This window comes from Centroberyx affinis, unplaced genomic scaffold (assembly GCF_046629955.1).
Source record: "Centroberyx affinis isolate AG114_WGS23_722 - 3 ecotype Tasmania unplaced genomic scaffold, CSIRO-AGI_Caff_v1 ptg002237l_1, whole genome shotgun sequence".
In the NCBI taxonomy this organism is placed as follows: Eukaryota; Metazoa; Chordata; class Actinopteri; order Beryciformes; family Berycidae; genus Centroberyx; species Centroberyx affinis.
In genome coordinates this window covers 157623-178013 of record NW_027280533.1, presented here as the reverse complement: position 1 = coordinate 178013, position 20391 = coordinate 157623, and the positions used below count along the sequence as shown (strand labels likewise).

The 20391-nt window shown below is 42.5% G+C and overlaps 1 protein-coding gene across 1 annotated transcript in view; it reads left to right on the top strand.

Moving 5' to 3' along the window:
- The first annotated feature begins 9726 nt into the window (after positions 1-9726).
- Positions 9727-20391, top strand: part of LOC139655338 (myosin-10-like) — a 56906-nt gene continuing 46241 nt past the window's right edge. The window contains exons 1-3 of the mRNA XM_071532719.1: positions 9727-9860; positions 12164-12545; positions 19793-19949. Of these exons, the coding sequence (XP_071388820.1) occupies positions 12201-12545; positions 19793-19949 (502 nt within the window). The 5' untranslated portion in view covers positions 9727-9860; positions 12164-12200. The remainder of the gene's footprint in view (positions 9861-12163; positions 12546-19792; positions 19950-20391) is intronic.

Below are 20391 nucleotides of genomic sequence, written 5' to 3'. Positions count from 1 at the left end.
GTCCTAGCATGTTTACTGAACCTTGTTTCTCTTTGATCCAACTGTCTCAAAAGGCAATGATATACCAGTTTAATATGAGCTGTGTTCAGGATTTACACAGGTAATATGGGAGAGCAGGGGTGCTGTCAGGAATACTCCTCATACACTACTGTATGTAGGGAGCTGAAGTCAACATCACATTCTCCTATGTAGCCATTAAGGCCAAGTAAATTTATTTAGGTGTTTAACAGATTCGTGTTTAAAAGGCAAGCGAGCGGGGGAAAAAAAGCACTCATCATCAATCTCTATGGCCCATTTTGCTCTTTGATTATTATCAGAACATGCAAATGGGGATGAAAACTCAGAAATTAAACACGTGGAGAAGCACATCTTCCTTTTGACATTGTTTATTCTAACCACTTTTTGTCATGTAAAGTATTGAATGTCTACTTTGCATTTTAAGGGCTAAAAAAGGGAACAATGATAAAACAACTGAAACTGTTTAGTTCATAAAACAGAAAAACTATAAGACCCACATTTTACCTGTATACAAAGATAATAATCCATGGACAGTGACACTCAGCGTTCACTTTGTATTGGGAATGGCCAAGCAAAGATCTACAATGTAACACAACTTAACAAGTCTTTCATCAACAGCATGAAATGTCTGAATATAAATATTTTTGATATTTTTGTGATATGAGTGCAACAAAACATTATGATTAATTATGATTGAATGTTTTAGGTTTGTAATGAGATGCCCTGTATTGTTGCTGGTCAAATTGACCTGTTTCAGTTTTTGAACAAAATTGAAAAGTATTACAGGGTTAGGGTTAGGGTTATATTTATTTCAGCATGATACCCTCTCTGCTTACCTCAATTACTGTGATGTAAAAAAGAAAAAAAAGTCTCATTTTGAGCATAGGCAAGCCGCTCCAGCATGTTTATATCACAGATACAATGTTTGGATCAATTTGACCCAGTTAAGTGTATGGAGACTAAATAGGAAGGGTCAAAATTAAGTCAAAACTTGTTTGGTCTTTGCAAATTTTAGAGATAAAGTTGATTGCCCACTGCCCTCAGTATTCCTTCAACTAATTATGTCACCACACACACACACACACACACACACACACACACACACACACACACACACACACACACATCCTCCCACCCCTCCATTATGTAACTGCTATCATCAGGGATTGTGATTGTTTCAACCTCTGTGTTGAATCTCAGCTTCTTTATCATCAGACATGTTTCCATAATGCCTACTACAGTAGAGTAAATTGCAATCCTTTACCAAGCTAAGCCTGTTATGCAGGATTTTGTTTCTCGCTTTTCTCAAATTTCAAAATGCAAATTCAATTTAGTTATCCATTGCTCTTGCACTGTAAACTCTCTAATCGTTTGACACATGAGTGCTATAAATGAACATTTCTGGAACCTTGATGATGTCGGGATTACCTTGTGACTAGCCAGCTCTATAGCAAAAGATTCTTGCTTGTAGTCCATTCTTGGATTGGTAGTTCATTATCTATGTATTTGTCTATCAATATACTGCTATATGCTTTATTTCCATCGGCCTATATGTGCTATTCTGACATAACTGGACAAAAAAATCCTGAAAACAAAAAAGAAACTATTGAGAAAACTATTGTTGTTGATATTTTGATAAATATCAGCCTTCATCATAGTGAATAAGAATAATAATAATTTTATGTTTTTTTTGTTTTATTTTTCAGAAATCAAGTGGCATATTTAGCAAAACGGTCTCTCAGTGAAAAAACAGCCACAATATTAATAAATATTGATTATATTGTTAGTAATGGAGGTAAAGAAAATGTTAATGGCCAACATATATTTACTAATTCCATCACACTTTCACTGCTTTAGGCTACAGCTTACCCACATCTGCATGAATAAGGGTGTGTTGTGAAGAAATGTGCAAAGACACTGTAACAGTAGGGTGCAAACAATTGTATTGAAATAATATGATTCAGTTGTTGATACTGTAAAGTGGATAGGAAGATGACAGCAGTTTAGAAGTGGACTGCAGGTGAGAGGGCAGTCAAGCAGGGCTTTGGCTCATCTCCTGTTTGGCAGGTCTGTTGGAGCGGCGTCTCTGCTGTTGCAGATTTCTTGTTCTTCCTCTGGAATATGCGGGACAGCCAACAAAAGAAGCCATGCTTCTTCTTCTTTGGTTTTGCAGACAGGCTGTCTTTGGCACTGGAACTCTGAGGTCCTGCAGGTTCGACCAGCTGGATGGGTGGAAGTGTGTTTTCCAGGGTCAGACCAGACAGATCCTTGGTGTCCTTGGCCTCATGGAGGAAACTGGTAGGAGCCTTGATGTCAACAACAGCCTCACACACACGGTGAAGAGAAGAAGTTGAACATGAAGCTTCAGCCTCCTGAATGGGTGGAGGGTGGTCAGCCTGGTTGTCAGTGGAACAACATTCAGGTTCATGCAGGACAGTGACAGAGTTTTCAGGACATTGTTTTTCCTCCTTCTCCAAGTCTTGGAGGAACAGCATCAGTTTAGAGTCAGCTCTGACGATTGGCTCCCATTCATCAAGGTTATCTTGAATAGGGGCATGGTGTGCAGCGCAGGCAGGTATAAATGTAGAACTCACTGATGAGGAGGCATAGATGTGCTTTTGATCAATTCCCTCCTTCTCCAGGAGGAGAGAGAGGAACTGCATCAGGTGAGAATCAGTGCTGCTGAGGACTGGTTCCCATTTGTCCAGATGGTCAGGAGTCAGCCCATGCTGTGGGGAGTAGTCCAGCACAAATCTAGAGAGATGTGATGAAGCGTAGAGGAGCTCCTCACCAAATCCCTCCTTCTTCAAGTCACAGTAGGATTTGACCAGTGGCTCCCACTCATCCAGGCAGCCCAGAGTGGATCCACAGGGTGAGCAGCAGTCAGCCACAAATCCAGATGAGTCACATGGGGGAGCATAGAGGTATCTCTGTCCAACTGCCTCCAGGTGGTAGTCATCATCAAAACCAAAGGGGGAGCGCTGAAGCTGACTCAGTCTCTCAATGAGTTTGATGTCATCAGTCACTGGAGCCTCAACAAGGCGGAGCAGGTTGGACTGAGACTCAACAAGCTGAGCTGGGTGGATGGAAGCTCCAGCATTTTCCTTGATCATGAGAGGAGACTCTTTCTCTGTGGTAGGAAGGTCTCCTTTGTCCATATCCAAGAGCAGTTTGTATGCTGGTGAAGCTGTGCTGACTATTGGTTCCCATATATTGAGGCTCTCAAATCCAGAAGCAGGTTTGGAGCCGAGACCAACAGCAGACTGAGGTGAAAGATCACAGTCCAGCTCAGCAGGACCTCCAGAGAAACTAGAGGCTTCAGCATAAAGGTAACGCTCCTTATTCAGGACTTTCGCAAACATGCAGTTGATGTTTTCATGGCGATCGTCATTAAGGGCATTGAGTCGAGCGACCATCTGCATGGATGCTGAAAGAAATGCAATGGCAACATCTTAATGAAACAAATAACCATGAGGCCACCTGGTGTAGCTTCATTCAAGGTCAACATGCTTCATCATAGCTTCATCTTATGCCTTTCATCATAGTTTGCTACAACGGCCAAACTAACTGTGAGTTTACAATGTGAATACAGCTAAGGAAGAACTGGACACAAATGTAAATCCTTCAACACAAACAACTAGTCTATCCTGGGCTGTCTCTTGTTTACCTCTTTAGCAAAATCCTCTGTACTAATCTTTTTATGTTAAATAATAAAATTAAAAATGCATGTGGCTTACCAAGATGGGAATCACTCTCCATGGTTTCCTTTCTAAAAGGCAGATGTTGTTGTTGATGTTTGTCATTCATTTGAATGCAACGTGAGTTTTCTGTCTCAGTGTGCAGGTGAACAGCGATCAGAGATGAAACTGTGAGTCTGAGTCTGTCTTCAGGTCTGTCTGTCTTTATGACACTGACATTCTGAATTCTGTGAACTCTGCTGCATTCTGTCAGCTGCATTATGATTCATCAGATGAAGCTCAGGCCTTTGTATATGGCCTTTGTAACTTTGTATATGGTTTATAAACTAAACATGATTAAAAAACATAACTGAATATTTGGAATTTGTCTTAAGTTACCCTATTTTATTTTTTATGTGTAAAACATCTTTGACTATTTAATTGCTAATTCCTATTGCACTCACTGTTTTAGGCCACAAGTTAGCTCACTCTAACCTTACCTACTATCAAATCTGAGGGGATACTTCAGGAAAATAACTTTTCTGAAGTTATTCATTCTTCAAGTCAGCTTTTCAGGTGTACAATTTCTCTTTTCCAACACAACCTGTGCATCAACCCATGTAGTAAATAGAAACCTGGGTAGCAATTTACAATGGCCTTTTTCTAGCATATTAACCTGTGAAAGCACACAATATTACTGTGTAGGTACCTGATGAAAATCTCCCTGATACATAATGTACTTACAACAGTGTAACAACACAATGTAACTTCAAAGTGTACAAACATAATATACTAAATTATATACTTACAAAGAGCACCTGACATAATTAGTGCTGAGTGATGTGATGTTTCCCACTATTTTCTTTACTGAATTATTGTTTTGTTGTGCCTCACTGAGCACTAAGGTGATCTTAGCTTATAATATATGACGTGATGTCTGACTATTTGCCAACAGCTAATTAAGTAAATTGAAGTGCTTCTATTCAATTTTGTGTCCTAATTTATTCTGGTATGTTCAAGCTTATTCATTATTCACTCTCTATGTTACTACAGACTTTCACCAGATACAGTATCTGGTTTTGAAACCAAGGTGATTGTTGAGTTTCAGTGGTGAGAGCTCACATCCTGCAGAACATTTTCACAGTCTCTGTCTTTGCAGTGTTAATACGGACCTTCACAGGAACAGGATTTGTGAGTTGTTGGTACATTGGTCTCGAAAACGTTTGTTCAAAATATCCAGCACCCAACTTTTTATTATAGGAAAAAATCTTATTAGTGGGATTTGACAAATATGTTCACAGCACAATACAGTAGTGGTTGTAGGATAATCAAACTTAATAGAACTTTAGTGCAATGTTACCTTTCGTTTTATGCATTTAAAAATCCTAGTCAGTGACAAACCCTGACAAACCTACTACAAAATACAAAACCAGGGAACAGAAATACAGTGACAGTGAATTGAAGTGTATTTGATCGGTCCAATCACAAACTTCATATTGAACTTTGCTGAGCTACATCCAATCAAGGAATGGAATGTTCACCGACTGAGGGTTTAGTTTTGTTTTTGTTTTTTGTTTTTTTTGTTTGTTTTTTTCAAGCTGGGACAAACGTGACGTGGAGCATCTGTTAAACACCTTTTAAAATTTGTATGGCCTAAGCTACAATATTAATGTGAATTAAAACTGAACTACATCACTCAGTTATAAATTAAACACAACATTGTGGGTTTTTTGTTAAACTCTTTTGATCCTCCAAAGGAGGAATTGCCCACTCACCACTGTGCTGCTGAATATATTAGAAGTTTATCCGAATTTATTGCAAGTCAGAATACAAGGATTTTTTTTTTCATCATTATTGCAGACTCATGGTCCATAGAAAATAAAAAAAATATTATTATTTATAATTTATTCACTCTTGTCTACTCATACCAAGCCCCTGTATCTATGGATTTGTGGTCTATGAGGTGATGATGATGACTTTATTGAGAAAACATGCCTTATACTCACAATCATACTGAAACCTGTATCCATATTTCATGTTAAACTTGTGACTCAGCCCTTCTGTGCCTCCAGCTTTTGCCTTCTCTGCCCCAGTCTGATCAGCCATTGCCTTTATATCTGCTCTCTTTCAGCTCAACTGAAAAAGAACAGAGAAGATTTGTGTGTGAGACCTTTACAAATAATTTTATACTTTTAAGTCTGTAGGGATGCAGAGAACTGAGAGCTGAACTCTGTCTGTGTTTAGACAGAACGCCCACTTTCCCGTTGTGTGTTTGTCAGTGGAAGGAGTTGAGACCTGGTAATTACCAGGATCTGTGGGTACAGATAGAGATATTTTGTGGCTCTGTTGGTTACACCCACCGCCCCTCGTCTCACAGGGCACTCAGACCTGATTCATCCTCCGGCATACTCCCACCTTGTCAGAACTGTTTACAAAATCCTGTGAATCACATTATAGACCATAGAATAATAAAGCCACAATCAGATGACCAAAAGGCAGGATCAAATAGTCACACCAAGACCTTTAGTGTTACTCTAATAATGACTGTCTGCTGCTTTCTACTGTATCGAGCACTTACTGTACAGTGGAGGTGAATTTCCTTCAGGCAGGCAGAAGGTATTAGTCAAGAGTAGATACAAAATCTTCAGGTTTTTGTGTGTTCTTGGTGTCAAATACATTTACTTTGTCAAGTTCTAGATGGTTCACAAGACTGACATTTGTTTCCTCACAGGGATAGGCATGTTCTCTCTGGGCAAAAGGAGGAGTGCAACTTACAAAGGTTTAGCCACGGAGTGGTGAAGTGTAAAGTTTCAGCAATTTCAGATGAAACGGGTCTTCAGAAAGTTGATGCCCATGTCAATACAGTCATCAGCTTGATTACTGGGATAATAAGGTAATTTGAACCTGTGTCTTATTTCTTGCTCTTGTTGTTTCGACATGATCATGGAAGCCAATAAAAACGCAAAATCCAGAGGTGACAGTCGATTCTTTTGACTTGGGGTCAGGGGTCAGGTGTAAAGTCTACATAAACTAAACTACTGTACATATGTGTTGGATTTGACATAGAATTGCTCTATTTTCTTTGCTATGCAATTGGTAGTATCATTAAAGATAGACCAGTTGTCGCTAACCCTAACAATTTTGAATCCTTCATGTCCCAGATGCCAGTTTGTTGTGTTTCCCTGCTCTGTTGCCACCGTTGTGAAAAACAAAGTTGACTAATGGGACATGCATCATAGTATGTGAGTTAAAATTAAAGACAACTGGGGATGAAAAGCAAAAACGACCTCTGAATTTTGCTGTTTGTTTGTGCCCAGTCTGGGTCACAGTTCACTGGAGCCGCTACAGCTGCTGTAACTAGTCATTTTCAAAGGTTAGTTACTATGGAAATTTTCAAATGCACCCATTGCTCTTCTAGGCAGGGAGTAGAGGAGTTAAACTGACAAGGAAATTACATGGCTCAGTAGGTCCTCCTCGCTAGTGCTCCACTGTGGACTTTGTGGACTTTAATTAACGTCATCGCGTGGCGGTACTGCATGAAGGAGATCCCCATGCTATCACACAACATAAAATGCCTTCCTCTTCACCCACTGACAGTATGCACAGCAGCATCATCCGCTGTCAAAGCCAAGTGAAGCCATGGTTTTGTTTGGCTGTGCTGGAGGTCACCGGGGGGGGGGGGGGGCGGAGGCAGACTACTAAGGATGAGAGACTGAATGAACCAATTTCCTATGGTCGCTCTGTTTGTTTCAGTGCTGAGACGGGACTTGAATTATTAGCAGGCGCAATTAGCATACTACATCACCCAGGGACACACAAAACACACACACCACACACACAGATGGGCAGTATTTCCAATAAATGCAGCGTATGGCATTACTTAAGTGTATTTAGGCATTTGATTTCTATAACTATAATTTAGAACAAAATACTTCTAAGGGCTGCATATACTTCCTCTCAAACATTAGATTTTTTAATCAGAGAAAATGCATTTAAAAAAACATCTTTGGCCTTGTGGGGCTACTTGAATAACTCAAAGCTGTGATAGTAGGCTGATGAGACTATGCGATGAAAAAACAAGCGACTGATCTGTTATTGATGAGTCAGACTTGAAGTTTGGATAGTACAGAATGTCTTGATCAAGGAGCGTCATCCACCCTCAACATGCATCTCATGTTGTGGGCTGTTCAGGTGTGAAACTCTTCAAAATCTGGAATCGAAACCCAAAGATGACGGTTAGGTGGCACATCCCGTTTGTACACAGACAAAAAAGACAGTTGCAATTTCCTGGTCTCAAACCTTTTCTCTTTTGCAATCACGGCTTTAACTTGACTGAGACAGGAGGTAGAGCAATGGATGCTTGGAGAAATCACTGTTTCAATATATGTAGTTTGAGTATTTTGAAAATAACAAAATTGCTGTGCCGTCGTGAAAATTTTGCCCATCTCTCTCTCTCACTCTCTCTCTCTCTCTCTCTCTCTCTCACACACACACACACACACACACACACACACATATCACCATGCAATAGGACCCAAAGAGCAGCACAGAGATATATAGGGAGGAAAGTGGAGGGAACATAAAATCTCTTGAAGCCTGGGCCCACTGTGGTCAAGCTCCACCAATCTCACACACACACACACACACACACACACACAGGGGAGGATGGTGGTGGTGGTGGTGGTGGGGGATTTGGCCATCTTATGTCTGACATTTCCCTGTGGTACTTGAGCTTAATGAGCGCTCGTAATGCAGCGGTGAGTGACGCAGGTCCGTCTCAGATGGACGGAGCAGAGAAAATATTTTGTCCCCGGAGACCTGCTGGTGAGTCATCACCGCATCTGCGTCACAGCGGGAATGAAAGAGAGCAAGAAAGAGATAGACATATAGATAGATAGAGGGAGGGAGGGGGAGGGGAGGGAGAGAGAGAGAGAGAGAGAGAGAGGGGGAGAAATAAAGGGGAAGTGTGTGTGAGAGAAGTGTAGAAAATGAAAGAGAAGTATAGTGTGTGTGTGTGTGTGTGTGTGTGTGTGTGTGTGTGTGTGTGTGTGTGTGTGTGTGTGTGTGTGTGTGTGTGTGTCTGTGAAACCACCCCCATACCTCCAGGTCACCCTTTACCCTCTCTACTCTCTCTATTTGCTCTACTATTTCTCTGCTTAGCTGTTATTCTATTCCTTTCTACCTCCTATTACTTTCTCTTAGCATTGTGTTTGTCTTGCCCCTAACCTAACCTTGCATAGATATGATTTGATTTCATGATGGAGATTATTTGGGTACCAGAGCTGAAGTATCAGTTTCTCGGCTCTCTGCAGTGTGTTTTGTTAGGTTATTCTGACATCTGCTGACTGAGGCAACTTATTGCGTTTTTGCGCCTCTTCATTACCAAGCCAATTTACATGGACGCACGTGGCAGACGGTAGCAGTGTCTGCTTTTATTCAACAGAGGGCAGTATTTGAACACACATTAAAGTGATTGCCAGCCTAAATGTCAAAGCAGAGCCAAACAAAGGAGCAGGAAAACATGGCATTTAATTTGACCGGCTTTTCTATTATCCTATATGTTATATTCCTCATATTTGACTACGGGTTAGATATTGACCAATCTAAATATCCTCCCATGACATGGGGCTAAATTGATTTATAGCAATTTTGACAATAGTGCCACGCGGTGGCTTAAAGTGAGGAGATAAGGAATGGTAGTGGTGAATGGTGAAAGATTCAGTTCATCTTCATTTGGTTTCAATGACTGACCAATAAAAAAATGTTTGCATGATGGTGAAATGAAAAACAATAGGAGGGCAAACTCATGAGTCAGCCGCAGCAGCATCCACCGGGCTGCAGGTGAACATTTGGCAGCTTGAGCGGCAATCAACTATCAAAGTTTTCGGATGGAAATTAGTTTGGACCAATCGCGGCTAGGCATCGGTCTTTGAGAGCCAATCACATTCCAGATTTGGGCTGTGGGTGCGCCCCAAACGAGTGCCGCGCTGCATCCCTCCCTGCCCGGCGAGAGTTCGGTTGAGAGGGTGCTGGATGGTGGGGGAGTACCACTGATGAGAGAACGGGCGAAAGAAGGGAATATTTTAACAGACATTGAAGGATTACGACATTTATCTGCTGGATACCGATAAATTCTTAGACGGGTTTTTTCTTCTGCTGCGCCTGGTAAGTCCAGAAGAAAAGATACAGGCAGCTAGCGCGTAGTTTTAGGGATGGAGTGGTTAGCAGGAGTAGCTAGCGGATTATTGTGCCATGACTTTTCAATGATGGAGGACCATCAGCTTTGCTAGCGTTAGCCGGCGCCGCAAGGCTAACCTGCGACTGAATTATGTCTAAATCTATTTAAAAATGAACATTTGAGTTGCAAATACCTGTTTCAGAGGTGAAATCTGTCAGAACTACAGCGTAGCAGTGTGCTCATTGTCCGCTTGCTTTTATCCCCACCCAGACATCTTTTGAGCCACCCACACCCATGATGGGGTTTTGCCTGAGGAGGCTGCTTACTTCACTTCATCTCCAAAACTCACAATTGCAAGCAAGATAGCGTTAGTCTACTTAGTGTTTTTCTGCTTTCCAATCGCAAAACCTATGAACGCACCAATATCGATTCCCTATGATGTTCAGTTACTTGCATTGCTTTCAACCCCCTGTATGCATCTCTTTGAGCGGGTGGGATATCAAGCACAGCACGCCAACTTTGAGCTAACGTTAGCTAGCTGACCTAACGTTAGCCAATGCAGTTGTTTGGCCAGGCCGGGGCATCAGTCGGTTACAAGCCATTCTCATAGCTAACTGCAATTTCTTAACTAGAAGTGCCACTTGTTTGTCAAAATAGCCGTTTGGGGACATGGTATGATACATTTCACCGAGGCTTGCGGCTGGTAGGATGATGAAAGTAACTGTTTTCCAGGTCTGAGTTAGCTAGGGGATTCAGTGACACGGCAGCCCGCTTAGTCCTGGAGGCAGCCACCCTGATCCCCCATCCCGTGACCTGACCCAGATCCTTAACTAACCAGCACGTACTGTAAGCATGGGACTTGATTGTAGGCTAAAAATCTCTTGGCAGACATCAGCTGAGGTTTGTTTTAGTTTAGTAGGAAGCAAACTAGAGTGGTTAACAAGTGCTTGAAGAGCTTGGTGTATCATACATGAATGACTAATATTATATTTTGATATAACTTGTCATTGCATCAGTTGTTTGGGGCATCAAGTGACAAGTGCCTGAAGTATGTTATTGAATGCACTTCATATCTTTACACAGTACACACTACTGCAGTCTTAATAAATTGACAGTATAATGCTTTTCTATTGTAATACAGTACCATGGTTAGATTATCTAATAGGTTTCATATCACTCAACAGTCGCATGGTATCATACAATATGGAAGGCTAGAGCCATCTATCTTTGAGGTAAATTGCTTTGGTGTAGGTTAAAAATGGATGTGATTACACAACAGGACCAGGGTTTCCCCTGACTTTCAGGGAAATGTTAAATGGTGAAGCTGGCTGAATGGTTTTGCACAGGGACAGAGGTCTGAAGGCTGCAAATGCACACAGCAGTCTTTGTGAACCAAAATAAACCATTCCCAAAGCCCCAAAGCAAGGGAAAGACACATTCCAGAAAGAAAAGATACAAATTATTCACATGACATGTTAGAGTTCAAATTCCCATCAGATGGTCAGAAAAAATAATTAGCTTTTCTCCTCATAAATGGTGAGTGTCATAGAAGGGTGCCGCTCCTCATGCTTATCCTGTCACTGTTTACAAAATCTTATTATTCAGAGGGCTCTTATGTAAACATTGGATAATGAGACAGGCTGCGGATGGTCTGAGAGACTATGAACACATTTTGGTGTGTGTGGTTGGTTACAGAAAATTTAAACATGACCACTTATAGACATTTTTCAGAGCTATCCCCTTTGATTTACAACTGAACACAGAACTTTCTGTTTAAGTGATATAGATCAACACTAAGACCTAGACATCCCCTTCCATAGCCTTCTTTAGACCACCTCTCTAACATTTAGGTTACCACTGCTCTACCACCCCCTTAGTTTCTGGTTGTGTTGAATGGATATCTTACCTGAAAATGGCAAAATATTAAACACAATGGTACCTCCCCACGGTTGAATCCAGTTGTTAAGATGGCTCCTCAATGCCTTAGAACACAAGTTCTGCCCCTGCTGTACATTTTTACTATTCACTTTTAGCATGTAGATTTAACGCTTCTTCCAAATATATCTACACCACTTTTACCATTAAACATAGAATGTCATCATGGACTTTGTACCAGCTGTAATACAAATGGTCATTAATTAAAAAGGTCTTTGCACAACTTACTTGAACCCCAGTGGTGACAGGACTGTTGCTCTTGAGTCTACCGAGTGACATGGATGCCTGCATTCATTTTAATGATAGCACCTTTGAGTTTGTCAAGTGAACCTCATGCTTTGTCTCCTCGCTGCAGGTGGCCTAGTGTGTTCTGCTTCTGGTTCGCCGCAGTAATGTCACAGCGGAGTGGGCAGGAGGACCCGGAGCGGTACCTGTTTGTGGACCGCGCCGTGGTCTACAACCCGGCCACGCAGGCCGACTGGACCGCCAAGAAGCTAGTATGGATCCCCTCAGAGCGCCACGGCTTCGAGGCTGCCAGCATCCGCGAGGAGCGTGGGGATGAGGTGGTGGTGGAGCTGGCAGAGAATGGGAAGAAGGCGGTGGTCAACAAGGACGACATCCAGAAGATGAACCCGCCCAAGTTCAGCAAGGTGGAGGACATGGCCGAGCTCACCTGTCTGAACGAGGCCTCGGTGCTGCACAACCTCAAGGACCGCTACTACTCCGGCCTCATCTATGTGAGTATTGGCAATTCATAACTCATCATCATTAGGTTAGCTTGCTTTATTATTTTTTCAACTGGAAAATGTACATTTTTAATGAGCATCTTTAAAGAAAAATACAAGGTATTTAATTACCTCATAGGAAGACATTTCCACTTTTTGTCAAAAACGTTACATTTGCCTCTCTCCTCCCTCTGGTATCATTTAGTACAAAGCAATCACAGATAGGCACTGCATCCAGCAACCTGGCCGTTTGGAACCACCAATGTTCAAAATTGTATAGTATACCTTTAACATGTCATAATAACAAGCATATAATTTGTGTTGTCATTCATTCATTCATTCATTCGCATTAATTCTGGCTGGCTAAATGTGTCAAATAAGCACATTGTAGTGCTTTGGGAAGCCGAGTCAGTATTGCACAGCTTGCATGTTACCACATTACTACATTCCCACACTTTGCTGTACATTAGTCTTTCTCTTGAAGGCTTGCTTAAAGGATCCTCATCCTCAGCACTTCTGCCTGCATACAACAAAAAGTGAGAGATCAAGTAAGCTTGAATATCTTAATGGTGAATGATGAATCAACAATGAGCAATGCTAATTGGTGTTTTTTTTTTTTTATTGTCAACATTGTTGATTATCTTAAATAATCATTGCAGCCCTAGACCAAAGTGCATATTTTGTTTTTCTTCGCCCACTTGGGTCAGCCCTGAGGAATTCCATACACGGTTGCATTGCACATATAGTATGCTTATTAACCTAATCCGGACCATGCTAACCAAAACCTCTGCAAATCTTAACCATACCACTTCATACTCAAATCTCTGCATTCATGAGACTAAGAAACAATTTTCCATTAATGAATAAGCCATCATGTCCTACATAAGCAGCCAATTTCCCCTGTGATTATGACCCACTTAGTGACATGCATTCCTGGAATAGCCTAGACAGGGAGCTTGTGGGCCACCTGAGACCCAGGGAGGAGGCAGGGGCCGAGGGGCGCACACTCACACTCACACACACACTCTAAGAGGCCCAGCCACAAAGACAGAAATTAGCCTGGCTAAACTAGATTGAATTTTGGGCAGGGTGTAGGAGGGAGAGATCTGATCCCTCTTCACTCACATTGCCTTGTCTCTGCTTTAAGGTCTGGGGCTAGTCATAAGGGTTAAGGTGACGTTAGGTTTAAAAGGAGCAGAGCTGCAGTTTATCTCTCTCCATTGTTGCCACTGAAGGTATTCTTGTGGTTTCCCACCCAGGCGCCTGAGATGGACGCTTGGGAGCTGAAGGGATGAGGTCATGAGCTTTTAAAGGTTAATGATGATGCTGTGTATTCATTTGATCACTTTAGTGTGGATGAGGTATCATCAGAGTAGTGTCCCCATGGATGGCCTGCCAAACCACCAGCCTTATACTGGCCTGATGTCACTCGGTGAGAATCATTAAAGGAAAAATCCACCCGCGGATCCTTTTTGTTGTACCCACTTTCCCTTAACCTGCCTCGTCTACTTCTGCTTAAGTTAGTGATTTCCTACATTTCACAGGATGCCTTTTGACAACCCCCAGGGAATGTGCCTGAACATATTGACATATTGCTCTAGGGTTTACAATGTAGTGTGGAGAGAGCAATAGCGATACTGATAGCTGAGTTGAGAGGTTTTCCAGTCAAGAAGAAGTGAGAGTCATGTCTGTGGCTGCGTTGCTTCATGGTCTGTTGAGGCTACTGTAGGTGGAGAAATATGTAGCCTACCATGAAACATACACCACCAAATGATAAAATGGACCCAGAAATGCAAGGTACTTCACCAATAGTGTTAAATTGCTTTGGGGTGGATTTTTCCTTTAACAGTGTCAGTTCTTTGGTTCAGAGAGGACTTAGCCTACTCAGGTTTCATGTCCAAAACTGGCTCACCCTTAGCTCAAGATGACTCAGGTTTTTTCCACTGCAACAAAGATTTAAAAACATTGATCTATGGCACCAGCATTAGGAAGAGAGGCTCATTAATGAAAGGCTTACCCTGATGACATGCACCAAGGCTGGTGTCCACCAGGCCAAAATATCCATAGCACGTATTCAGAAACTCTGTAGCTCAACTGACAATCTCTGTTGGCACGAAGATGTAAAAGAATCCGAATTTTGAAAGGAAATTTTGTGACATAGATCATAGGTACGTTTTTTGTGTTGAGTTTGGACTTGTATTGAAAACAACACGTTTTGCCCATTTGAATTCAACGTCAAGAATTTTTTCCACTTGCCCGGTCGGGCCAATAAGTCAGACTTCTACTTGCCCCTAGTATATTTTCACTACTGACCCCTTCTGTGTGATATTTCTAGCTTTTCTCCTACAGTTGGTTGATATCTCTCACTGCTCACAATGTTGTGATCCATTCACTTTGTATTAATTCAATTCAAAATAGAGCAAAAAAGTTAAAAAAAACTGTTTCATTTATTGATGCCAGAGTATCCATTCTTGGCTATTTCCCAGTAGATTAGAAACATGATCCTTTTATGGCAACAAAAAACTCTCCTGATTTTCAAAAGAGACTGCTTAAATGGAGAAAGAATTGACCCCAGCCCCGTCTCTCAACTCAGGGAGGCCCGTGCTGAGTCACACTGTAACCAAACTGCCTTAACAGAGTCCTTTGTTTCCACTGATAAGCAACAGCTGTCTGCTCAAATAACTGAAATTCTTTCAGACTTGCTGTCAGAATACTGGTGCTTGATTAAAAAATAACTCCAGACTCCTAACTCCATTCATCTGCTTTTCTTCTCTGGTCTCTCAGATCCTGTTTGCCTGATTAGTCATTTTTGCTGCTTAGTTCCCATCTTTCCTGTTTGTGCACCAGACTTGGTTAATATTGTTGACCTGTTGGATGATGCAACCAGTTCATACTTAACAGGGGACTGACAGGGTTTGACCCAAACCTCAAAGCCAAAGTCCCCAAGTGTGTAGCTGGTGGGCATGGAGTTTAAGAGGTTAGATTACATGCCTGTAGAACTCTGTTGGTCAGCTGTTAAGCATTCCTGAGTCCTGCTTGTGATGTGTGTGTGTGTGTGTGTTTGTGTGTGTGACCTTATAGTCCGCCCAACAAAGCACAAAGCTGACATAACCTCTGTGATGACTTCCATCCACACAGCAGGCAGTGAAAAGCTGATTATCATGCTTCAAACCTCTTGACATTAGAACAGGAAAGAGACTTTAATGGAGTCAAAGCAGCGGTAACATTATATGCTTAAACCATCATGCTTTGATTTTTCAATAAATTACATTTTTATGGATAGCATATCTTGCCCACCTTTGGTGATGGAATACTGTGGTGGACCAAATGTGGCCCAGACCAGTGACTTTGGGGAAGGAAGGACTGGATTCGGTATTGATGTATCTGTGATGTATTATTGAATGCATGTGATTACATAACCCTTGTAATGTACATATCCTTTTGTGCAGTGATGGTGCAGAATGCACAGCCTATAGAGGATGGCTAGCAGCCCCAGGGTGGGAGCTTTGTGTTGATGGTTGGATGCCTTTATCTGCAGGCCGTTTCTCTGTTCATTAAGCCTGGCTTTCACTGGAGCAAGGGTCTCTATGTTCTCAACTGAAACCAGGGCACAAAAATTTTCTCTAGATCCCTAGAACTTCTTTATCTTGACACTGTCTCTCCAGTGAGAACCCCATAAGGCAGACAGGCTCCACAGCACTCCTTTCCTGCCTTAGATTTCAGCTTAGTGTAAGGCCTGTTCAAGGCCTTACCTTTTGTCCACACACTCATACTGTAGTGTGTAGGCTGAGCAGAACTGCTTGCTCTGTACACTGGTGCTCCACTGGTCCCCTCCCACATCTAGACCACGATGCTGCACTGCCACAGCACTAGAAATCATTGCTTACAGTAATTACACCTTTCTCTTTTCAACTGCGTTTCTCCTTAGAATCCCCACTCCTTTCTTGATTGTCACTCCGCTGCCAGTTAGCTGGGATTTCTCCAGCTTTTTATAGAGGCTTAGGTGAAACCTCACTCCAAGACTTTCTAAATGCATCCAATCTCTGTATGAGATCACAGTCCCCAGTCTGTACACTAGTGGCATTCTGCTACTTAGAGGAGGTGGAGATGGTATTTTCAGATTCTTCGCATTCAATGTTTTAAGCCACTGTATTATTTTTTTCTTTTGTTATATTTTTCTTTGTTATATTTACCTGGACAGCACCTCCTCCTCTCAGCTGTGATTTGTCAAAGCAGTTTGAGTTTCAGCTGAGGCTAGCTCCTCCTCTTAAGCAGCCAAAAGCACACAGTGATGACAGCATTGTCATTTTAATAAAGTGGCTGTTGAGAGAGATTAAGAGCACCTTTACATTTAGAGCAAATGTAAGACTATAGGAATCCACTCAGCCCAGCCAGAGACTATTGGAAATCATTGAAAATATATGTCTCACTTGTCTTTCAGGTGGTTAGAAAAGATATTTACTGGTTAACCCAGTTATGTCAGAATGGTGCAGCACTGCTTCATGGAGTGGCAGAGAACCCAGAAAATGTCTCCCCTTTTCCCATGGAGAGAGGCTGAGGCCCTGTTGCTAAGCAGTGCTTGGTTCACAGACATTTATTTGGACATTTCCGGAGGGCTGGGAACCCTTTCAACTGTGTCAGAGTTCTCTTCTGTTGACCATAGTTTCTCTGGGCACCTTGCTGTGCTGGACTCTGTTGGAATATGACTAACTCAAGTCTAAACATGAGGGAAAAACAGTTTCAAATACTTTAAGATCAGCAGATAGTTTTGAATGCTTCAAAACTCAGAAGGCTGTGCATTAAACCATTTAAAGCTATGTTGTGTAGACATTCCTTTATCCAAATGCTGTAGCAGGACAGACCACAACAGGCTGGCAGGCAGGTGCTCAGTTTAGCCTGGTTGTATAGGCGTCTCACCCCTTGCCTGCAGAGCCCCACTAATCCCCCAAGTACCCCCTGGGGTCCACCGTCAAGGGCGGCCAGCTGAGTCATACCTCTCCCCGCTGCCTGTGGCCCACTCTGGGGCCGGGGCGCTGATCTGTCTGCCTGGCGCTGTGCCCACCGCAGGGGGCCTGGGAAGGGGCGACGGTGACGGCCCCACTCCTCGACTGCAAACTGAAGTCCATGCTTGCAAAATATGTTAATATCGACCTGCGGATGTGAAGCGATTGAGTGGGACGTGGTTTGTGGAAACGGAGCCCTGAAAGGCAAGTCAGGGCCAGCTGGTAATAGATGCAGAATAATGTTTATTCAAGTTCAGAGAGATGCCTTACAGTATGATTTGTTCTCCTTGTGCTGTTGTTTGTTTTTGCTGGCTATGGTCAGGGTGCACTATAGAGCGTCTGAAGCATCTGTGACAATGGGGTAGGGCTGGCCATCTGGCGACCCCCCCCCCCAAACACACACACCACCACCACCCCACCACCCACAATGACATCCCAAAAGTCACAGCCTGTCTGTCCTCTGTGTGCATTTCCAAGAGGTTAAATTTTACAATAGCCCAAACCAATTTTGATCTCATACAGATGTGTTTTTATCACAGATTTGATTTCAGTGTTGCAGTAACATCACAATGTGATTTAGGGTCCACAGTATCCACAGACTGTCTCTGTAAGTGTTGGTCAGCTGCAGGCTGCAGACATCTTTGTGAAATGTCTGTCAGGTTAAGTGCTGTGAATGTGTAACCGTGAGCTGCCCCAATCCAGCCAGGCAACTGTCGTGATGTGTTTTTCAGGGGTCTCTCTCTCTCTTCCTCACACACACACACACACACACACACACACAATCTGCACGCCGCTCCCCCAGCATGCTATGGTCATGTCGCCATTGTTCCGGCTCAGCAACTGGGTTAGCAGGCCCTGGGCCCCCTGCAGCCCACTGCCCGGCACAGACAACATAATTAAAGGAATGTGGCTTTGCAGCCCAGCGAAGCAGAGAGATCAGGAGGGTGAGGGGGAAAAAAAAGAGAGAGCGAGAGAGATGGAGAGGAAAGGAGAGAGAGCAGAAAGAAGGGTAGGACCAGCCAGTACAGAACATAATAGAGAGGAGATGAGAGATCGTGGGGTGAGAGAAGAGGGTGAAGAGGACCGGTCAGCAGAGAGAGGAAAGCAGGAACAGAGAGATGGGGTGTGGACGCCCTCTTTCTGTCTTCATTTAATTAATCATCCTGACTGGAGATATGACTGGGATCCACAAGCAAAAAAGGCTTTATTGGCAGATAAAGACTTTTGATCCCAATTATTGATATGGGAGCCAAAAAGCCTTGATCAGTCAGCACCTAATGTATACCCCCACACACTCAGTTAATGGACTTTCAGCAGCAGCAGACATGTTGAGGATTAACCCTCTCCTGGCCTGTCCTGCACTCCCCGTCTGCATCATTAGACTGAGGGAGTGATATGCTGTCGTGGATTAAAATCACTACCCCCTGCATTTGAGTTCTATTGCCGATGGAAGGATTTGCTCCATATTTGACACTGTAGATATTGCCATATTGTATACATGGCATTTTAATGTTGAAGCCTACAAGTTGCTTGTAAAGCAGAGGTTACTCTATCTATGCCTGGCTAGGGATGTTAAAAGAATTACTGCTGGTCGATTTTACTGTGGAGGAAAACTCAGTATTGACTGCTGTCTGAAGGGAAAGAGGTGGAGAATAGTCACAGAAGCACAGAAGAGGAGGATGAGTGAGTAGAGGAAGAATGTCAACTAGGTGACTTGGGCAGTGTGCCAGCAACCTGCACACAGTTTTCTGTGTTCGTCTGTGATTCGTTAATCGGCCCAATGCCCATTTAGCCAAATTGTGTTGTGCCGATTAATGAATCACAGATGAAAAAAACCTTGGTTTTGGGCCCAGATGCTCTGAACCTGTCCATTTGTAATTTGTAACAAATCATGTTTTAATCTCTTTGTGCATTCAGCACACCCAAGGGCAGTCATGTCATTGCTTTGAAAAGCTCCATTAATATTCACAAACAGCACTGTTTTCCTCTAAATAAATTCTAAGTCCTTACACCTCATTTCCTTCCATCACTCAAGACATTGCCCTAAAGCGGCATCAAATTTGCTTTTTTGCTCATTCACTGTCCAAGAAGTGCTCATTACTTCTTTATTCCAGAGTAAAGGTTAGAGAGAAGATAATTGATACAATATTTGTTTTATTATTAACTGTGACATGATGGCGACATTAGGACTGCTATCTGATCAATTAAGAGTCAAATGATAGATTCTCATCAACCATGTTTCTCTTCTCCTCACAGACATACTCCGGCCTCTTCTGTGTGGTCATCAATCCCTACAAAAACCTGCCCATCTATTCAGAGAACATCATTGAGATGTACAGGGGCAAGAAGAGGCATGAAATGCCCCCTCACATCTACGCCATCTCAGAGTCTGCATACAGATGCATGCTACAGGGTAAGTTGGTGTGTTAGTACTGAATATAATAGCTTCTGATCTGCGTTTCCCCAGTAGGGTAGTCCAGCCCACTTAAGGGAATTGCTGCTCAACCTGATATTAAAATGTCATTTATATTGGTTTCAAGAGTTTTGTGTTACATTATGGCTAGTTTTTTGTGTTACAAATTCAGAATTATTACACCCTGCCAAGAAATGATTAATGAAGAAGAATTTCCCATGTCAAATCAGGCACAATGTGATTATCACTTCACTGAGTTTCGAGGAGGATATCCTGTATTGTCTGTGTGTGTATCAGTCATGTGGAAACGTTATAGCTGGTTGATGTCAGAGCCAGCTTGCTTCGATGAGGTCATCACTTTTGTAGGGATTAAAGGTTTGTTGTTGTTGGTTACGGAGGTACTCAGCTGTAAAATTGGATCTAAAATTACGCACAGGAATAA